Raw genomic sequence first — 20,852 nt, forward strand, 5'->3', positions numbered from 1 at the left:
AGAAGATAGCACTCTTCTTTCTCTCTACAGCTTTCCACAAAAAGATAAGCAGAACTTTTACTTCCAATGGCAGGTGATCATTTACAAACTTCAGTTCCACATGACTTCTCACCAGCTTAATCTTCCTCTTTCCCTCTTTGCTGGTATAGCTGCTAACACTGTTATCTTACATGTTAATTATAATTTGCCCTAAAAGTTCCAACCATAATGAATTCTGTTCTAACTGGCGAATGCTCTTGCTTCTCCAGTTTGCTTTTGTTACCATATTAATCTTTTTCACAGACAATTTCACTGCATCATCATCATAAAAAAAATGATACTACTCCTAGCAACATTCAGCCATATCAGATCAGTCAGGGCAAGCAAAGGACAGAATCACCATGTTCAGCAAGCAGAGTATTAATTACAAATTTTTCAAATCATGTCTTGCGTATCTTAGTAACAGAATATTGTTTGAGCTCATACTTGGTCACTAAAAGAAATGCCAAGATTTGAAAACCGGTTGTTCACCACAAGATGCAAAGGTTGGAATGTGATTGATATAGATATAATTGTAAGTAGCATTATGAATCATATTGATTGGAATCAAGTCTGTTTTCAGCCATTTTTCATGGTTATCAGAAATAATTTTTGACAAGGATCAACACATTTCACACCTGATGTAAACACTAATAAAGCATCTGGAAGTATGACATTCTCATTGCCAGCACACACAATAATAACACCTTGTAACTTAGAGGCAGGTGCAAGTAGACCTGCATTTCAACCTTCATTGTTGTGGTGGTAAAGGCTTAAAGGTAAATTTGTACACGTGATGTATTTATATGACACTATATCAGCACATTCCTCAAATGGCCTCTGTCCTACTGATAGTATATATGTCCACTGCAAATGAGCATGACAGTTCTGCATTTCATTATGAACTGCTTATCACCTTATCACCAAAATGACATCAGTGTACACTAACCCCAAATCCCCACCCCAGTGTGTTAAATATAACCCCCAAAGAGACTGGCCTTAAGCTACCCACACAGCATCTGACACCATCCAACATGGCTGTCACAAATCCCTAAGCTAGGCAGCACCCACATCAAGAAATACTCTGCAACCACACCAACCCAGCACTACAAAAGCAAGCATGGACATATTTTCTCAATGACTCTTTATGGCTTCTACATATTCCTCACATTATTTTCTCTCTGAAAAGGAGATCAAAATATAGAACACTTGTAATTAGCTAGCATAAGACTATTTCTGGCCAGCCTAACTGTAGCAGACATGGACATGCAGAATTGCCCTATTTTCAAGTGAGCAGCAACATTAAATTCTACAGTTTAATCAATTATGTTAGCTCTATAAGTAAGTAAAAGCAAAAGCAGAGCTATCCCTGTAACAGGCCATGAAGGCCCATAGGGTTGTGCGACACTGAGGGTCCCACACTATCTAGACAATCGGCTCAAAGATGGAGGGAAGGTTGTCAGCCTTACATGCTGGCCATGCTTTACTCCCCAGGAAAATTATTTCATTAATGCCTGGTACTCATTTCTGTTAGAGGCTGAGTCGACCCCAGGGCCATAGTGCGGCCAGAAGGATTAGGTCAATTGAAAAAATGTAATGACCTCATCAGGACTTGAACCCACGACCTTCCGGCTTGTAGCATAGTGCCTCAACCAACTACGATACCACGTGAATCATTTCAAAATAACTGTTCTATAACTAATATTTTAACATCCAGATTGATAATTTAGTCCAGTAAAAACTTGTGAGTTGCAGCAACATTAAAAACCTGGAGTCAAAAGCTGTTATTTGAAACCTGTGTCTCTTAATCTTGATTTTTTTCCAATAAAAATATGCTACACAGCTTTCATCTCACTTCTGTTTTATATCTATGATAATATTGCCATATATTCACATTCTACATGTAGAAATATTGCAGATGTGATGAAGCCATGACCTGCAGATTTCGAAAGGAATATTCAGCTGCTGCACATGCATTGCACACAATAGTTTTGGTAGCGGCATGATCAAAGGAAATGACCGATTAACTGTTTGACTGATCCTTAGATTATTTGATAATACTGCTTCAGTTGCAGACATTTACAGTGGTGAAAGAGATGGGATGATGAATATGAATGAATACTGAGCAAATAAAGAGTTGCAGAGTCAGTTATGACTTATTTAAACTTTTATTAACTAGATTTAAGTCTCCTGCTAATATGGCAGTGGTGGCAAAACTTAAACTTTGCAGTAATGGGATCTATATTGTAAACAATGTGACACTGGGCCTGCCTAACCAGTGCATGTGACAGCGCAATTGTGCAAGGCACTGATGGAGGTTAAGCTGCTAGCCTAGCATTCAGCTGGGCAAGTTGAGAGAAACCACAAGAAACATGAGTCAGGTAAATTGGTCATGGTTTAAATGGACAATAACAGAAGGAAAATCCCAAACTTGAAAATTAATACTTCTCATTTACATACTGCTCATTGTAAAAAATAAAATAAAAGAAAGAAATAAGCTTGCATAACAAATCAGCATAGAATTAATTAAGTCAGCAGTCCTGAACCAGGCATACAGGGGTATGTGAAAGTTCCCCAAGGGGCACATGAAGGCTCCTAAGGTGCATGTGATATATGCATCATACACCGTAAAATTTTGGCAAAAAGAGCCTAAACACCCACACAACTTTATTCTATACAACATTTTGTGTGCATGGATGAAACAGAGTTTGTTTAAAATGAACACTCCTCTGTATCTTGATGTGTTTTTAATGTGAAATAATACAGAGTTTGGGACAAAAATAAAGTTTCCACTGAAAAAGGTATGTGAAGCTTCACACTGACGTAACTGGTAAATTGACTGAAAAGGTTCAGAACTGCTGCATTATGCAATGTAAACGGTCTATCCATTAGTGCATTTAGTAAGCTAAACAACACAAACTTGTTTGTTGTTTATCGTCACATAACAAAGTTTGAACATTCTTTAAAAGTAACAGAAAATTATAAATTTTGAATGCATGTAAATTAAGTGCCACTAACAACACAAATCCAAATGCATTTCTTTGAGTTCTAAATGGTGTGAAAACCAAACTGGAGACATAATATGAGTTACCATATATATTAAGAACATCTGGAAATGATATTACTAAGCAGAATCTTTTCCAATGATGATACAGTTCATATATCCTATATTATTCAAAACAAATCTTCATTTACATACGGTCATATCCAATGAATCCCTTAGCCTGGGCTTCATCATTCTGGGGACCTATGAAGGTTCCAATCATAAAATCAACTATTGCCATAAGAAGAATCACAAGAAGACCCAGCTGAGCCTGCAGACACAAAATTAAATAACTTTATTTTCATTAATGACTGTCCAGAAACTGATGAAAACAATTACAGTGATTGGAAAAATAATGCATTTTCTTCATGAGTTAACCACAGGAGTGCCAGTAACTTCTCCACTGTCAAGCGACCAATTTGGTTTGTTGGAGCTGCTCTTCTCTTGTAGGTAACTATCTGAATGCATAGTTTAAATGATGTGCCAACAGGTATCACATGCCATCAAGTATAGAAATTTTTGTAAGGTTTGTCACTGGCTGATCACACCAACACTGAGTACAGTACCCTGGGCCCTCGTTATATTGGACCCAAATATATCATATTTCAGATATAACAGGAAAGATCTGGCCCTGCACAATTGTGAATCTTTAAAGACACTGAGGCACTAAGAATGTTTTGCAGCATGAAAACCATTAAAAAAAGAAGAAACGCAATATAAAAACCTTTATGCAGTCATGAAAAGTTAAACAGTTCCATCTAGTGTGACTGGTGAAGATTGTACTTATTTCAATTATTTATGCCCTTACATGTTTCGGACTTCAGAGACCATCATCAGAGGGACACCTTTATATCAATACATCAATACTAAGAAAAATCTTCACCAGTCACACTAGATGGAACTGTTTAACTTTTCTTGATATTGTTAGTGTGATGGACCAGAATGAAACAAATCAAATTTATGCAATCACATTGTGTTTTTTACATTTACTGCATATATTGGCTACATATCCTATGGTGTAAAGGTAAGGTAAAGTTGAAGAAAGCAGTCTTCTGGGATTTGGCACCGTGTATATGTGGTGTTAACCGACGTTTTGGAGGAACGTATCGCCTCCATCTTCAGGGTAGAAGGGAAAATATAAGAAATCTGCAAGCGAAGAGACCGTGAGAACCGGTAAAATCAGACTTCATAGTCACCACCGTGAGAGCCTCAAATCTTACATAAGGTAAAGTTGTCTCCATGCTTAACTAATTAAGCACTATGCCATGAAGGCATGTGAAGGAGTGGATGTATATATCCACATTTTCTTGACCTTGACACTAGTTGGGGGTTTGTGGTCAGCTTCACGCCCCGGCCGCTTTACCACCAGGGAAAAAGCCCCTGGTACCCATTGGATAGGAGTTTGGGTGAACCCCAGAGCCGATCTGGACAACATGGAGAAGAGAAAATACTTGACCCTACCAGGACTTGAACTCCAAACCCTTGGTCATCCAGCCCATAGCCAGTCACTATACCAACAATGCTACCCCAGATCCTATGGTGTACTTCCATGAATATTCCTTTCACTTAGTTATAGTGAACGTTGCTGATGATGGACACCCTATCCCCCTGCTAGTATGTTATATTGTATTGTACCATGCTTTTCATACATTCTGCAAATGAAGCCCATAAAATTAATGAGTAATGTATTTTTGTGATCTGCTGCCTTTCTTGGTCCCACCAATATAAATGGTGGACACAAAATTACATTAAAGAATATTCCATTAAAATTAACTTATATCAAGATCAATGCCATCTGAGAAGTGATGTATAATCTGACTGATAATTACCAACATTCTGGAGGAAGCTGCTGCTTTCAACTTCAGGGAAGAAGAGACTCTTTCACCAAAACACTGGTATAATGTACCAGATTACATGGCATCACACATCATAAGACAATAATTTCCATAGTGACCACTGCAAAAACTTTAATCTCGCCCTACACTGCTTCATACCTATTAACTGAATGATGTTCAGCTACCTGACAACAGAGGCTAAAATATAAAAAGTAGTATCTTCTGGGATGCAACACTGCAGTCCAATAGGAATGCACTGGCATTTCAGAGCTATATTGGCTGGCTGCTCTTGCTGGACTCACTCTCTGACACTAAAGATGAATGCAATGGATTACTCCAAATGTTGGCTAACTTGTATCAGACTGCATAGCATTATATCCCAAGTATCCCTCATTTTACAAACACCTGATTTCTAAATTGCCAGTACAAGAAAACATGTTAATTTGTACCTATTTTTTACTTAACAAACTTCACATTCACTATAATGAACAACTTATAATCATAAATTTGGTAACTTTTACATTTAAAGTATTGCAAAATTCACTTCTGATTTACGAATATCCTCCTTATGAAGAGTTTTCACAGAATGAATTATCTTCGTGAATCGAGAAATACCTGTACCTTCATAACCACTGCTATGAGAACCTCAAATTAAACAAGACTGGAATAAATAATATTGAAGATGGAAAGTAGAAATGAGAATATTGTGGAATGAATGATATGTGTAGTTCACCCAGTACTCATCGCAAATCCCTCTAAAAATGGCCAAGTATGAAACCTAATTTCTTTTTGTTATAACTCAGTATGTTAATTATGAGATAACTCCAGCCCTCTTTTTGAATTACAGGTACAGAAATTTATGGGTACACACAGTCAAGTAACAGATCAAACATCAAACAATCAAAAAGCTGTTTATGTTTCAAGATTTTTTTTTCAATTAACAGCTGAACTATAGTATGGACTTCCATGTACTGTCTGGCATAACTTGTCTGATGTAGCTACATCCATGGCAGAGCTCTGCATATGCACATTTTAGGTAGTGGAGGATGTAGTTTCTCAGTCTGACTTCCTTTGCTGATGTAAATATCAAGCACCTACCTATGTGCTTTCTGAAAAATGTTAGTTCCTCTTGTTTGTCTTCTTAATTAATTCTGATTTTGGCTAGCAATGGTAATGTGAAAAGGGACAAATAATGCATCACACAGCCATAACATACATATTACCTACAATGTGTATGCTTACATTATGAACTGTATAATTTTAACTCAGCTGTACAAATGTAGCCAGAACCACACTTCACCAACATCCCTATTATCCAATTCCTTATCCCTCTGATGCAGGTAGTAAAGCTCTAACTACATCAAATCAAAGAAGTTATAAAAGTCTACTTCATAAAATACATTAAAAAAGATGCCCTGATACATGACAACAGAACACAGCTAAGGCTGCACTATCCCTCCACAAAAACGTCTGTCAATGATACAAAGCAGTTTCCTCTGTGCTCTATGTTTAAAACAGCAAACTATTTAATATTATGAACAGTGTTATTACCTTAGCCTCCCATTCCATTCCAACAACAACAATGCAGAGGAGAGCCATAATTGTGATAGATCCCATGATCCGCATATCATTGATCCCACCATCCACTATCTGGAGATCATATGTTGTCAGTAAATCTGTTAGGGACTCACAGAAGCCCACTACATACATGGCACAGGCAACTGCATTGGCTAGTGAGAAGATAAGGCCAATAGAACCACCAAATTCAGGTCCCAATGATCGAGAGATCATGTAATATGTACCACCTGTAAAATTAATAAATCACATATTTTCTTTCAAGACATATGTTCTGTATAATGACAATAAATCGAAAACACGCAAACCTATTGAATATTAACTGCACGTCACGTCACAAGATCAACGTTGTGTAAATGCTGTTATGTAAAGAATACTTTCACCATGAGGAAAAATATGCTGTGAATATGGATGGAAGTGTTCCACAAAAATTACAGAATGATAACAAAATACAAAAATCTTGTTCTGAGGGAATTTACAGAAAGAATTACAACTATACATACAAACTAATGCAACATGATTTCCAAATATAATATTTCACCACCAGGTGATTAAATGACTTATAGGTGAGTGACACTTTCTTCATCCACATTGACAGGATTAATGGTTTTAGCACAAATGGAGATATGATGAATAAAATTTCCATTTTATATGTTTGAATAAGAAAATTATCTTCACTGTAATAAGTATAAGTATTATTCATAAGTGCAACATTCAATCACTTATTGTAATATCCAAAATAAATTCCTCAATGTGAAAACTATTTTTAAAATTTATATTACATATAAGAGCACAGGAAAATTTCACTATACAGTTCTAAGTGGTTTTATCACCATATAGCTCAGGGCACAGCCATTAAAGAATGAAGATTGGGAAAACTGATCCTGAGTCAACTTACTTTAAAAAGAGTCAGCAAACATTTAGAGAAAGTATTCAGACAGGCTTATGGGCATTGCTAATGTTACAGCCAAAAATAAAAAAAAAAAAATATCTGTATGCTTAATTATGTAGTATGCCATGAAAGCATATGGGCAGTGGACATACAGCTCCACATATTCTTAATCTCAGCACTAGACGGAGGCTAGCAGTTAGCTTCACACCACAGCCACTTTACCCAACTAACCAGCAGAAGACTGGGTGGGCCCTAGAAAAGGTATGGATGTGGTAAGGAGAAATATATTTCTCCTTCCCAGGAATGGAAATCCAGCCCATAGCCTAGTCACTACATTGACCGAGTTACCTAGCTCTTCCAAGAATGATTACTTAAAATAAAAATAAGTTCCTGGTGCAGAGGACACATAATAAAAGACATGACAGTACTTACAGGAATGTTAGAAAATTGGACAGATTGAGATGGTATAAATAGTTGGACTTGTGAAAGGCACACATCTTCTGATGAACAAAGAAATTATTATAAAACTATGAAAGAGTGTCATAGAAATGCCTAAAAAATATCTTTGATACATGTCAGTCAGTATCAAACACACCAAGATGAATTTAATGAGGGATTTCAATTAAATAAATAAGTTCATCTGACATGAACCTTGATTACATACTGCTTACCTCCTTTTATGACCCCATTTGTACTGATAGCTGACATGGACAGAGCAGTGATTGACGTTACAATACTGGTTGCAAGGATTAGCAACAATCCTTGGCCTGGAATCAATATAAAAGCATCACAGAAATTTCTTTGACCCAAGGACAGTGAAAACTGCAAACAAACATGTGTAGAGTTCTAGTTTCTGGGATATAACACCATGTAGTCCAGACATGATACCTCCATCTTTCAATGGACTATATGGTGTTACATTCCAGAAGAGATAACTCTTCATAACCACCACTGTGAGAACCTTAAATCCTAAATATATGTGTAGAATACTAACTTCTGGGATGTGACAGTGTGTAGTTTGGTAAAAGTTTACTGACGTTTCAAAGGGTTAGGTATGGAGAGTATGCCAGGCAGGCAACAAGCAGTACATTCCTCTTAAACTTCGATAAATGTCTAGTAGACCACAACGGCATCTTATCCCAGAAAATAGTACTGTGACGTATTTGCGCTATGCAGGCACCCCCTCCCCCCACCAGTGGTGACATAACAGCATCGGAGCGCTGTCGCTGCTGCAGTAACAGGCCAGTCAACACTCCGCCCCCTCCCCCGCAGTGACGTAACAGCACTTCCCACTGTGACGTAACAGGGGATACCGCTGTTGACACAGTCAACAGGGAACGGTATAAAAAGCCAGCTGAGCAGTATGTGAGAGTGTGTGATCGTGTGATCAGGAGTGACACAGTGCAGATCGTGAAGTCGCCGAGTGCAGCAGAAGTCTAGCAGTCGCCGAGAGCAGTGGATGTAATTGTGATACTGCTGATGGCAGTATTTGTAATTGTGAATTGGGTGAGTGTGAGAGCGAGTGTTCAATAAATTCTCTACATCCAAAACGGCATTAAGTTATTTGTCATGTTACATACCCAACACGTGACAGCACTCTTCATAGCCACCAATAGAAGAACCTAAAATCCAGTGTGTGCGGGCACGCGCATGTGAGTGAGTGAGTGAGTGAGTGAGTGAAAGGGCAGTTTCTTGATTTTCCTTCTGCACATTCCAAAAGGATTTTCCTTCCTTCTGCCCTGGAGTAATGTTATTTGTCATGATTTACCATTTCCCATTTGTCTGTCTGGGCCCCTTCCTGCTTCTCCTCATTCATAGTTCTAATTGGCCACTCATATTTTCCACGGCCCAGTTCTGTTCTCCTTTCTTCTAAAGAAATCATACCTTTCACACCTTAAACCCTGAAGACAAGCACTGCATGTTCTTCCAAATCGTTAGTACATACTTACCATACCATGTGGTGTTATATCCAAGAAGACCACAATATAAATCTTAACCAATGCATAAAACTCAGATCTTACATTATGCAGACCAGCATCATGGATTGTTGTCTTAAACGTGTTTAAGTTTCAGGAAGTTAATTTTAGTTTTTAAATAAAGACCACAATTTTCAAACTAATGAATTAAACATTTTAAAAATGTTTACTTTGCACATATCTAAATAAATTAGTCATGGTTCTCTATGTAAATTATCTCAGAACCAAAACGATATTCAGTAGCAAAATACAGTAGTCGCTAACCTATATTTAAAGTACCAATACGCTGCTGGAAAATGAACTACAATTCTTTATGCTTAAACATATGGTATACAATAAGCACTGTGCTTTAAAATGCATGATACTCTTAAAAAAGGGAAGAAAATAAAGAAAGAAAGAAAATATAACATAACAGTAAACTAAGTTTGTATAAAGGAAATAGCCTCCGCAACACTGTGTTCTTTCTAAAAACATAAAAAATGTATATCTACAATTTATAGCAATGGCAAATCTGACTTGAAAGGCTGGGCTTTGTGTTACTGCCTACAGCAAAAATGGAGAAGTCCCTAATTAATTTAGTTGGTACATGAGAACAGTGCCACAGCAGAGGGACAGTTATTTGTCCTTTAAACACGAATAATAAATAAAGCATCAAGATGCCTTCACCTACAATAAAAGGTTAACTTCAAACATTCCAGATCAAGATCATAATTTCAAGAAATGTCGGATCGATGAAATGAACTATAACATAAATTTTCAGATTTTGTCGGTACATTTTCAAGTTTACTGGCATTTACCAATGCAGGGTTATTCCAGGCAACTGTGGCATACTCTGACAAAAGAGAAATTATATGCCATGAAATGAATGACTCCTAGGAGAGAACTTTCTTCTGGGATGTATGCAATGCACTTCAATAGGTTCAACAGAAGTTAGTCAGCAATTCAGAGGAATATACTGCCCGCATTTTGAAGGTCAAAGAGAAAGCCAAGCAAGCAATGAACGAGAATCAAGCATTAATACAACTTGACAGATGACCATTCTTCTCCATTATTTGCCTTTTGCCTGCAGCTCTCAATATTATTCTCTCCAACCATCTCAATCTGCTCCTTCCCATTTTTCTTCTGTCTACTGGCTTAGGCCTCTTCTGAAACCTCTTCATAGCTACCTGGTCTCAAACTATAACTCATACAAATATTTTTATACTAATCATCAGTTTTTGTAAATGACATGGTAAGAGGATGAGCATATTTCAGAGCTCTATGGCTTTTACAAGTACTGAAATCAAGAAATACAGCTTAATAACATTATGATGTACTATTGGGCTGGTCAACATTTACTTCTATCAGCTCACTGAGGAGAAACAAATACGGATGTTACACTCTTCATATTGATAAAAGAACTTACCAATGCCAGCCTGGGCAACAACCCAGGACAGGCGAAGGAATAGCATTACACCCCATATGTTGAGAAGGTTGCGCACCAAGACGCCTTTTATCCATCCAAATTTGACAATGCCCTCGTTGTCTGCTGGTGCATCCGCAGGACGATTTGTTGGCTGAAACAAAATAGTGCATTTTTTATACATTAATTTTAATTGGGTAAACCTCTCAGCTTTTAATGGAAACATCTCAGTCGAAAATTAAAAGTGGAGTATATATGGCAGTATAGTCTTGGTCACTTCTGAAAGTACAGATATACAAAGGCATACAAAGTTGAAAAAAAATCTATATTGTAAACACAATATGCAAAGAGAAATAAACATTATTTATCAGAAAATGTTGTAAAATAATTCAGTTCCATATCCATTGTCATCAAGATTTGCCAACATAGGCAGTATCTACTATATTACTTATTGAATTGCTACTGATATTTTATTCCTTTCTCGCGCCATCTAAATTTACTGTATCCCGACCAGTTAATGTAAATGCTCTTCACTTTCACTTTACTGTACTGTACTGTATGTTAACTTTTGCCAATACACAGCATATTTTACTATGTAGTAGGCAAAGCATTACAATAGAGCTAAAACAATATATTTTGATCATATTGTGACATGTAGACCGTTGCTAGGCAACTGCAAAATAAGCAAATATACAACAGCCATTGTTAAGTAACGGCTTTTTAAACAAGCACATATCCACAACAATAGAACATAGCATCAATTGAAGTGACGTTTTCTATGCGGTCTGTGCCGAGGTGTTATATCCTGGACCAGTTAGCAGCTGCAGTTAAAAGTCGACCCGTGTGGATGCGGGGTCGAATGCCTCCACCGTGACTCTTAGAGTCGTAGGAGGTGACAAAAACGGAAGTCTCAAATCTGAGACAGTAAAATATGGTCATGAGTCCCAAGGGACTCGGGCCCGAGGAAGACTGCGTTGGCAAGAGCCAGTAGCATATATAAGAGACAAATCCGTCCTCTCATCAAAGAGGGCGCCCCACAAAAACAAGATAGTAACTATCAAAGATTAATATGTATCTGGTAATGAGCCCCAGATGGGGCTCGCTACCAAGACTTACTGACCGACTAACCGTCAGTCGCAATGTGACTTTGACTTTGATTTTTAGCTGCAGTTAGTTAATGAACTGGGCGCTATAGCTCAAGAGGTTAGTCGCTGGCTTCCCACCGAGGCGGCCCGGGTTCAATCTCGGGTCTGGTCAAGTGGGATTTGTGGTGGACAAAGTGGTGCTGGGGCAGGTTTTCTCCGAGTACTTCGGTTTCCCCTGCCAATCTCCATTCCACCTATTGCTCCACAATAACCCTCACCTATCATCTGGGGCTGGTACAATAGGCCAGAAGTGGCCGCAGTACAAGAGACTTAGTCCCACTTCACTAGCAATAAAAAAATACTTAGAGAACTACTGGCATTCAGTCATTGTGAACTGTTGCTGTTAGAAGCTGGTAGCTGAGGCCGGGGACAGTTTGGGAACCCAGAGGAAGGGGAACATCCACCGCTGAAAGACGCTACCAAACAACGGCAGTAAAGGCATCACCGTGGACACTAGTGTGTGTGTTTAATAGTGAACTGTAAAAGTGTAGCCATGAGCTGTATCAAAGAGTCGGATAAATCCGGTCATTAATCCAAAACTCATTTATAGTCACGCTTCATACATGTGACAATATTCATCAATTTCTTCTTCTTCTTCTTTACTGGAGCTAAAACCTTGTGTGGGTCCTGGCCTCCTCCACAGGCTCTGGATGTTTTTAGCAACAATTTTTTTCCGAGGTGGGGTTGTCCAACCACCACCCTGGAGGACCAAGGACTACACTTCATCTGGCCCCTAACCTTTGACACGTATAACATTAGTGGCTCTACCAGGAGCTTATGCTACCGTCAGCATAGCTTTCCAGGTCGCTGTGGTGTACAAACCTCCTCTCCATGATAAAGGAGAATCTACCAATTTGGGTTATCGTATCATTCGAATTCCCAAATATTGCCCATGTTTACATTCTTAAATATTTACCATATAGAAAAAATAGCCCTTATGTTGTAGTTTAGTAATGTAATGAGAAAATTTCTGTATAATACATTCATGATACGATGTGCTATGAAAACACTTTGGAGAAGTTATAAAGCAGCCAGAAATGTGAACAGATGACCTAATTACTCATCACCTGTGACACTTTTTCAACAATTTTTGAATATGTACTATTTTTAAAAATGCGAGAACCGCATTATTAAGAGAAGCTGCATTTAGACCTTCTAGTTAAGACCGTGTGCCGGACATGGTACACTTTTGGCAAATTCGTTTTTCTGATGAATGTTTGCTTGCACTCTGCTGCACTTACCGAGACTTTTTTTTTTGCATTCTCACAGCCTTGGCCTCTTGCATTTTTATATCAGTCTCATCCTACAGCAATTTATGAAGAACTTGTGATGCCAGTCCACTACCAGTCTCTTCATAAGCATGAGTGAAGTCTATAAAACTCTCTTATACATTAATATACTAAATTATTTGACTCAACCGGTCTTCGTTGACAACATATGGGGGACCTACAGTCAAATAATAATGACAGGTGTGTAGGTAAATATTAGTCACAATGCTTTTCTCATGATTCAGAAATAATTTCTGCTCAGACTTTCTTGTCCAGGATGCCAGTACACTAATTTTGGATCTTTTAGGCAAGTAATTCACAGAACCAGTGCTGTGCTTTGAACTCACTTCCTTCAAGGCAATATTGTTGTTACTGATTAGTCCCATAATATCAAGATTTACCCCAGCAGTCAGACTTATTTATCATTGGAATCCCCGAGTGCCAAATTATTTTTTGCTCAGAAAACAATGACCTGTAAAATATATCCGAGAACTCCGTCATTTTTCTCTGTCTGATTCAATTCACTGTCGAATGCACCATCAATGAAACATACTTCTTTCATTCTCTCTTTCACTGAATGAATGCAGTGGTCCAGTGAATTCTGGTGATCCCCTTCACCTTGAGAGAAAAATGCTGGATAAAATTGGGTTTTGCAGTTGGCAACAACTACTGGTCTGTTTTATTGCCCTTCTTATAAGTGCAGTAATAAGTACATAATAGCTTCAGACAACTATGTAGTCTGTCTGAAACAAATTGAGTTTTACAAAATTTCATAATAATTTAAAACAATATTTCTGGAACTACTACTAGCATATGAGTAAAGGAAAACTATGTGCTTCAAAATTTAACAGCAGGTGTCTGAGATTCATAAAATTCGCCGTGGGAGAGTTGGATGCGCCAAGGAAACCTATTAATGAATTTCCTGCAAATATTTCATGCATTAACTAACTGATTCTTGTGAAACTAGGAAGATATTGTCATCAGATATCATGTCCCACTGGTCCTTTCAAACTTTCATCATTTACTTACTCATACAATACCACCATGGTGGCCATGTGAGCTTGTGAGGTGGGAACAACATTCAATGTCCGTTCTTGAAATTTATTTAAAATAGTCCCATCTATTTTAAAAAATTATTTTATTAGGGCCAAGTTTGGGGAAAAGCGAGATAGCATATGAAAATCATATCAAATATTTTTGTTTGGTGGCTGTGACCTATGAATGACTGTAATTTCCACATATCGCAGACTGTAACCTAAAAGCCTCTTCAGCATGTGAATATATTTTGTTACCCACACTGTTGGTGTCCACAAACACTCCATGGTTAGAGGCTTCGCCCATCGTGCCCACGACCTTCAGGTCACGTAACAGAGAAACTCGTTGACCTAGGGATCATGAGAGGTTAAGAGTCCAGCAGAGACCTCCTCAACTGTCCATTTAAATTACGTCATGCATAGGGTGAAATGAAGAAAGCCTTTATTTCTCATGAACGCTAACCCACGTCTGACTTGGGTATTCGCTTTTTGTAGCCTAATTATACACAGTCCATTCTGTCTACCAAAGAGTTTCACTCCTACACAAATATTCTTCATTACGTCCTAAGCACTGGACGATCTTTTAATTAGGACAGATGTAATTTTCGGTAAAAAACAGTTTATGTGTAACGCACAGCCCAATCTAATAAGGTAACAGGGGGCAAACAGAGGGCCAGGCAATGAGCACATCAACAGAGCAAGTAATCTGTGAACCAACTTTCTCATTTGGTCCATTTTATTTAATATAGCTGTGTCTTCTCGTTTTGGAGTTTTCTCCTCCCTTGTGTATAGCCCCTCCACATCCCCATTTTCATAATCTCACCTTATATCTAAAAAAGTATATATTAAAACATATAAAGCTATAATTATACCGGTAGGCTTTTATGGGTGTGAAACTTGGTCTCTCTAACGAAGACTAGAAGATGAGTTGAGAACTGGGTGCTGAAAAGCATATTTGCGCCAGGAAAGAGGAAGTGGCAAAAAGGCTGAGAGAAAATTACATAATTATATACGTTGCATTCCTACTCTTCACCAAACATTCTTCTTCTTCTTCTTCTTCGGCTTTTATGGATCGGGTCCATCGTGTTCCAGTTTAGTACTGACTGAATATTCTAAACATCTGTTTGGAATCCTTGGACGAGGGATGGACCCATTGCAAGACTTCTAGTTACAAAGGACAACAAAAACACAGAAATGCGGACACAACCCCATGTCCAGGGCGAGAATCTAAAGCACGATATCAGTGTTCAAGCGGTCGAAGACGAGATGCGACTTAAGCCCCGTAGACACTATCATCGTTCAAAACATGATTAGGGTTATAATAACAAGAAGGATTAGATGGACATACATGTAGCACGCACGAAAGCGATCGGAAATGCGTAAATGTGCATTATTTTGGTCGGAAGATCTGATGAGAAGAGACCGATTCTAATTCATGGCTTATACTGAATAACCTTAAAACAGATCTTAGAGAAATAAGGTGGGAGTTTGTGAACCTGATCAGGACAGGGTACAGTGGCGGCCTCTAATAAATGCGGTGATCAAGCTTCGAGTTCAGTAATAGACAAGGAATTTGAGTAGCTAAGTGACTATCAGCTTCTCAAGAAGACGTCTGCTTCACTCGGTTACTTAAATACAGTACTTCAATGATGCAGATACTGCCATGACACGGTGGAATTATGACTCATTTAGCAGATAAAACGTCAGTTATAGCCAGCAGCACGAACCGTGGACAGCAAATGCATATTTCATAAATGTACAAATTCTGAACATCACACGCTACCATTTTGGATTGCCAAGATTTGTAGTCAAACCAAAACAAAGGGACCTACTCCGAGTCCTATTGGAGGCCTGAGTGCGAGACAACACACCGAGCATTACTGCATCACGGGCGGTCTACCCTGCAATTCTGCAGGCGGAAAGTGCTCTAGGAGCTTTCGAAGTACGACATTTGTGACTTGTCCGTTATTACTGACATATATATGGGTATAGGCAGGGCTTGAGGTGGGGCGGGATGCGGCGGGATGGTATCCCGGTTCTTTTCTAAATGGCTTAAAAGCATCCCGTTACTTCTTTGGCAGTAAATGCCTATGAATTAAAAGGGGAAAACCATCCCGGTTCTATTTTCATTCCACCTCAAGCACTGGGTATAGGTGTGAGCAGCCCATGATGTGTGACCAGTGTAACGACTCAGAGTCGTGAAGCACAAATAAAAAACGTCATTGGTCCCGTTGGGGTCCGAAACCAAGAAGGCAAGCAGCAAATAGCCAGACATACATACAAACAAACAAACAAACAAACAAACTCCCTGGCTTTTAGCCCGCAAGCGAACTACACCGACCGAGCGACCGCCGCTTGTCGGCGAAGTTAGTGCCAACTTTTTGCGGATAGAGGGTGTCGCGTGGTCAGTGCAACGAATAGACAGGCAGACAAAAACATGTTGCATGGTCTCTTAATTCTGTGTGGAAAAACTGCCTATTGATTTCATGGGCAATCCTAGTTCAAATAAATATAAAGTATAGAGGTAGGCATATATAGGTTACAAACATCATTATACTGCCCTTATGTATGTATGTGCGTATGGACTAGGGGCTCCGCTTCGCGTATTCACAATCCTTTCACCAAACATTAAAAAAAAAAAAATACAGGTTTCAAGAAAGTTTTCTATGTAACCTTATTTCATGAAAAATGACAAGTGACGATAGAAAGACTATTGTTGGCAGATCCACCTATTTGCAGAATGTACTACCTGCAATCCAGCGTTTTCCCACTCCTCACGATCACACGCAGCACAATTACAATTTTATTGTGTGTCCGACCGATCACGATGGCATGAACCGCCATACCCTTCTCGAACACTGGGATCGTGGGTTCAAATGCCACTCGAGGCATGGATATCTGTGTGCTTTTGTTGCGTCTGTGTGTAGGCAGAGGCCTCGAGACAGGCTGATCCCCCGTCAAAGGAGTCAAAGAAACTGAAAGAGTGCCCGAGGTCCGAAGGGCTGTAGAGCCATAGAGAGATAGAGAGAGAGAGAAATGAACGTGTCTCCTACTCGAATAGATGCTGAATGTACAGGGCGGTCAATGATTTAACATCCAAGAAAACATGTGAAAAATGCGTGGAGATTCCACTTCCACGCCTGCTTTGGGGGAAGAATCCCTATTCTTCCGCCCTCCCAACACCTTTTACTGTCCGTCACCTTGTAGTTTATACTGTAAAAGGTAAGGTAAAGTTGTCCCTGCGCTTAACTAATTAAGCACTACGCCATTAAGGCTATGGTGGAGTGGCTGTATTAATCCACTCGTACATTTTCTTGACCTCGGAACTAGCTGGAGGTGAGTGGTCAGCTTAACGCCCCGTTCGCTTTATCTCCGGGAGAACAGCCCCGGTACCCGCTGGATAGGAGGTTGGATGAACCCCAGGGCCGGTCTGAACGACGTTGAAAAAAGAAAATTCTTGACCCTACCGGGACTCGAACTCCGACCCCTCGGTCGTCCAAGCCGTAACCAGTCGCTATACCGACATGTTGGCATTCGGCAACCTACTCAAGGTGCAGCAGTAATGGTCTGAGAGTAAAGCATTTAGTTTTGTGCCCAAATTTTACAGTGGTTTCTGAAAAACTCGATGTCTCTAGTTGAAGACATGTGTTCGTTTGGTAAACAACAGAAAGCACAGTATTCTCCATATCTTTCAATAGACAGAAGATTTCCAGTATCACTTTCTCATCCTCGGCACTGCAGACCTACGCCATCCTTGGCCTCCTATAGACACAGGAGGAAAAGGCAGACGGTCTACCAGGCTCCTGCCTGCATAGATGTCACAGATAATTGCAGATAAGCGTCAGTTCCTTTAATGAGATTCGAACCATCATTTCCCGAGCGCAGATCAGGCAGCCATTGTTGTTACACACGGCACGGCAAAGAATAACATAGTTCACGATCTTTGCACTCTCTGAATTTGAAAGTTTACTGGAGACCTACTTTCAGGGCTCTACACTTTCTGGTATTCGAAGTTCATTATTATGTACGTTAGGTTTAAAGGAGTCTTATGTAAAAGTTATCTAGGAGTTGTACACATATTGTCACGTACTCGTTATGTACGGTACGTGGCTTCGAACAGGTGATTTTACTTCGTTTATACACATAAATCACTACGTATTTCGTAATGAGTGTTTACAATAAAGCAGTTTCTTGTTGTAGTAGACTTATAGCAGACGTGACTCAAATAATTTCTGATGGCTGCTGGATGAGGGTTGAAGTGTCTCTTTACCACAGTAACAGAGTTCCTGCTTTCTTTCACATATGGGATATGTTGTATTGTGACATGAGTTTTAAAAAGATCAAAATGTAACATTTTCATTGACAGTTTCATTGTTAGGGCTCCGATTAAGGTGAGCAAATCAGGAGAATATTGTATACAAAATTTTACTCAGCAATATAGTAGTGGGGTCAGAACAGCTCAGACGGAATAGCGAGGGTCTATGGCCTGAACGGCCCAGGTTCGATTTCCTACAGTGGAAAATTTTTCTCTTCTCCACAGCGCCACAGACCGACTCTGGTGCTCACCAAACTTCCTATTCAATGTATACCGGGGCTTTCTCCAGGGGTATAGCGACAGGGGCGCATAGCTGACCACTCACATCAATCTAGTGCCGAGGTCAAAAGAAGTGGAGCTATACCTCCACTCCCCCATACGTCTTCATGGCATACTGCTCAGCCAATTATGGCTTCACCTTTACCATCCTGAACAGACCGCTTGGAAGCTGCAGGTGTAAATTGAAGGATCATAATACAGAGTGGGGCGCAGAAACTTCCTTTTTGTGAAGACGCATTGTGAAGGGATGGGAGGTCGCAGAAAAGTGGGGATAGGCTCGGCGAACGGAGCAGTCGCAGAAGTTTCTGTCTAATACCCCTCAGTAGGAAACATGAGGTGGACGAGAGAGCAGTGTGCGTTTGCTGTCGAAGCCTATTTTTCGAAAAACCATTCCTGAGTGGCGGTGCAGCGTGCGTTCCGTACTCGCTTCGGGATTAAGCCCAGAGGTCCGGTTCCCGATTGTTTTGTGGGTAGAGAACTTTAGGACAACCGGGAGTGTGGTGAAAAAATCATTAGGACGACAATGGACCGTTAGGACGCCAGAAAATGTGGAGGCAGTTCAACAGTCGATTTTGAGATCTTTTTCGAACCAGCTCTTGAAGAACTGCATCTAGGAAATGTCTGGTTCCAACAGGATGGTGCCACGGCCCACACAGCCCGAGCTTCGATGACAGTTTTGAGGGCAAAGTTCCCCGGACGGCTCATCTCGCTTCGAGGTGACATCCCATGGGCAGCGCACTCACCTGATCTAATGCCCTGTGATTTTTTTTATGGGGATACCTCAAGGCAAAGGTTTTTAAACATCGCCCCACAAACCTGCTTCAGCTGAAGAATGTTATTAGCAGGAAGTAGCCCAAATTCCGGTGCCCATATTGGAACGTGCAGAGGGGAACTCCAGAAAACGGTTGCATCAGTGCACAGAGAACGGTGGCCACCACCTTCAATATATTTTGTTTAAAACTACATGATTTAAAACTTTAAAGTATGTTCTTTCATTAGCTAAACATAAATTTTGTCTATCAGCAATAGTTTTTCTTCTATTCGCCTTCAAAAGAAGGAAGTTTCTGCGCCCCATCCTCTATAATGAGTCTTACAGATATAAGATGCGAAGGAGCATTCTGGGCTCATCTTGCTCAGGATAGTGTCCAACGGTGGGCTGTCATGAACACAGTAATTCCATTATAGGCGGCAAATTTCTTGACTATATGAATGACTTAGTCGCTCAAGAATGGCTCTATACCATGAAGTTCGGAGAATTCCTTCTAGAAACCGCGTAACCACTGCCCGTGGGCCGCTTACCCTATCCAACTACGTATATCATCAGTACTGCAGACACCAACCCCCCCCCCCCAAGTGGTCTCTTTCTTTGACGACATCTGACAAGAATTTTGTAAGCATATTTCATTTTTCATCATGCGTGCTGCATTCTCCGTTCATATCATCCTCTTTTAATTTAATGGACCTAATAATAAGGGGTGTAAGGTTTACAGTAGGTGAAAATTCGGACTGTGGTCTTCTAAATTATAACGCCATGTAATGTGGTTGACAGTCAGCAAAGCTTTACTTTCAGCCTGCTTCACGCTGGTTTCTTGCCTGACTTATTCGTCAACGCTGAAGATAGAGGCGTCATGTTGCTCCGAAACATCGGCTGACTTTCCACAGACTATACAGTATTATATCCCAGAAGATAGAACTCTTCACAACCATCGCTGTGAGAACCTCAAATCCTTCTTCACTCGCTAATTCCTCAACCGCCCTACAACCCTTTGCTGGGCCCTGGAATCTGAAAGTTTCGTAATCTCATTTGCACAGTCGGTAGGACTCCTTGGACGAGTGATCAGCCCGTCGCAAGGCAACCACCTACACACAAGACAACCCAAACACAGAATAAACGCACATACAAACATTCATGCCTTGAATCGGATTCGAACCCACGATCCCAGCTTTCGAGCGAGGGAAGATAGTTCATGCCTTAGATCGCGCAGCCACTGTGATCGGCCAAATCCTTCTTCAGTTTTCGTTAACTGTTGACCAGAGCGAATACTGTTTTGCAGAACAACCCCCCCCCCC

The 20,852-nt window shown here is 39.9% G+C and overlaps 1 protein-coding gene across 2 annotated transcripts in view; it reads right to left on the reverse strand.

Annotated features, from left to right (window-relative positions):
- The window catches only part of LOC111870154 (bumetanide-sensitive sodium-(potassium)-chloride cotransporter), a 133,703-nt gene that overhangs the window by 37,840 nt on the left and 75,011 nt on the right, over positions 1-20,852 (reverse strand). For both annotated transcript variants that reach the window (XM_023862207.2, XM_023862206.2), the window contains exons 3-6: positions 10,745-10,895; positions 8,035-8,130; positions 6,448-6,701; positions 3,218-3,332 (exon numbers count right to left, since the gene is read on the reverse strand). In XM_023862207.2, the coding sequence (XP_023717975.1) occupies positions 3,218-3,332; positions 6,448-6,701; positions 8,035-8,130; positions 10,745-10,895 (616 nt within the window). The remainder of the gene's footprint in view (positions 1-3,217; positions 3,333-6,447; positions 6,702-8,034; positions 8,131-10,744; positions 10,896-20,852) is intronic.

Source organism: Cryptotermes secundus, unplaced genomic scaffold (assembly GCF_002891405.2).
Source record: "Cryptotermes secundus unplaced genomic scaffold, Csec_1.0 scaffold634, whole genome shotgun sequence".
Taxonomy (NCBI): domain Eukaryota; kingdom Metazoa; phylum Arthropoda; class Insecta; order Blattodea; family Kalotermitidae; genus Cryptotermes; species Cryptotermes secundus.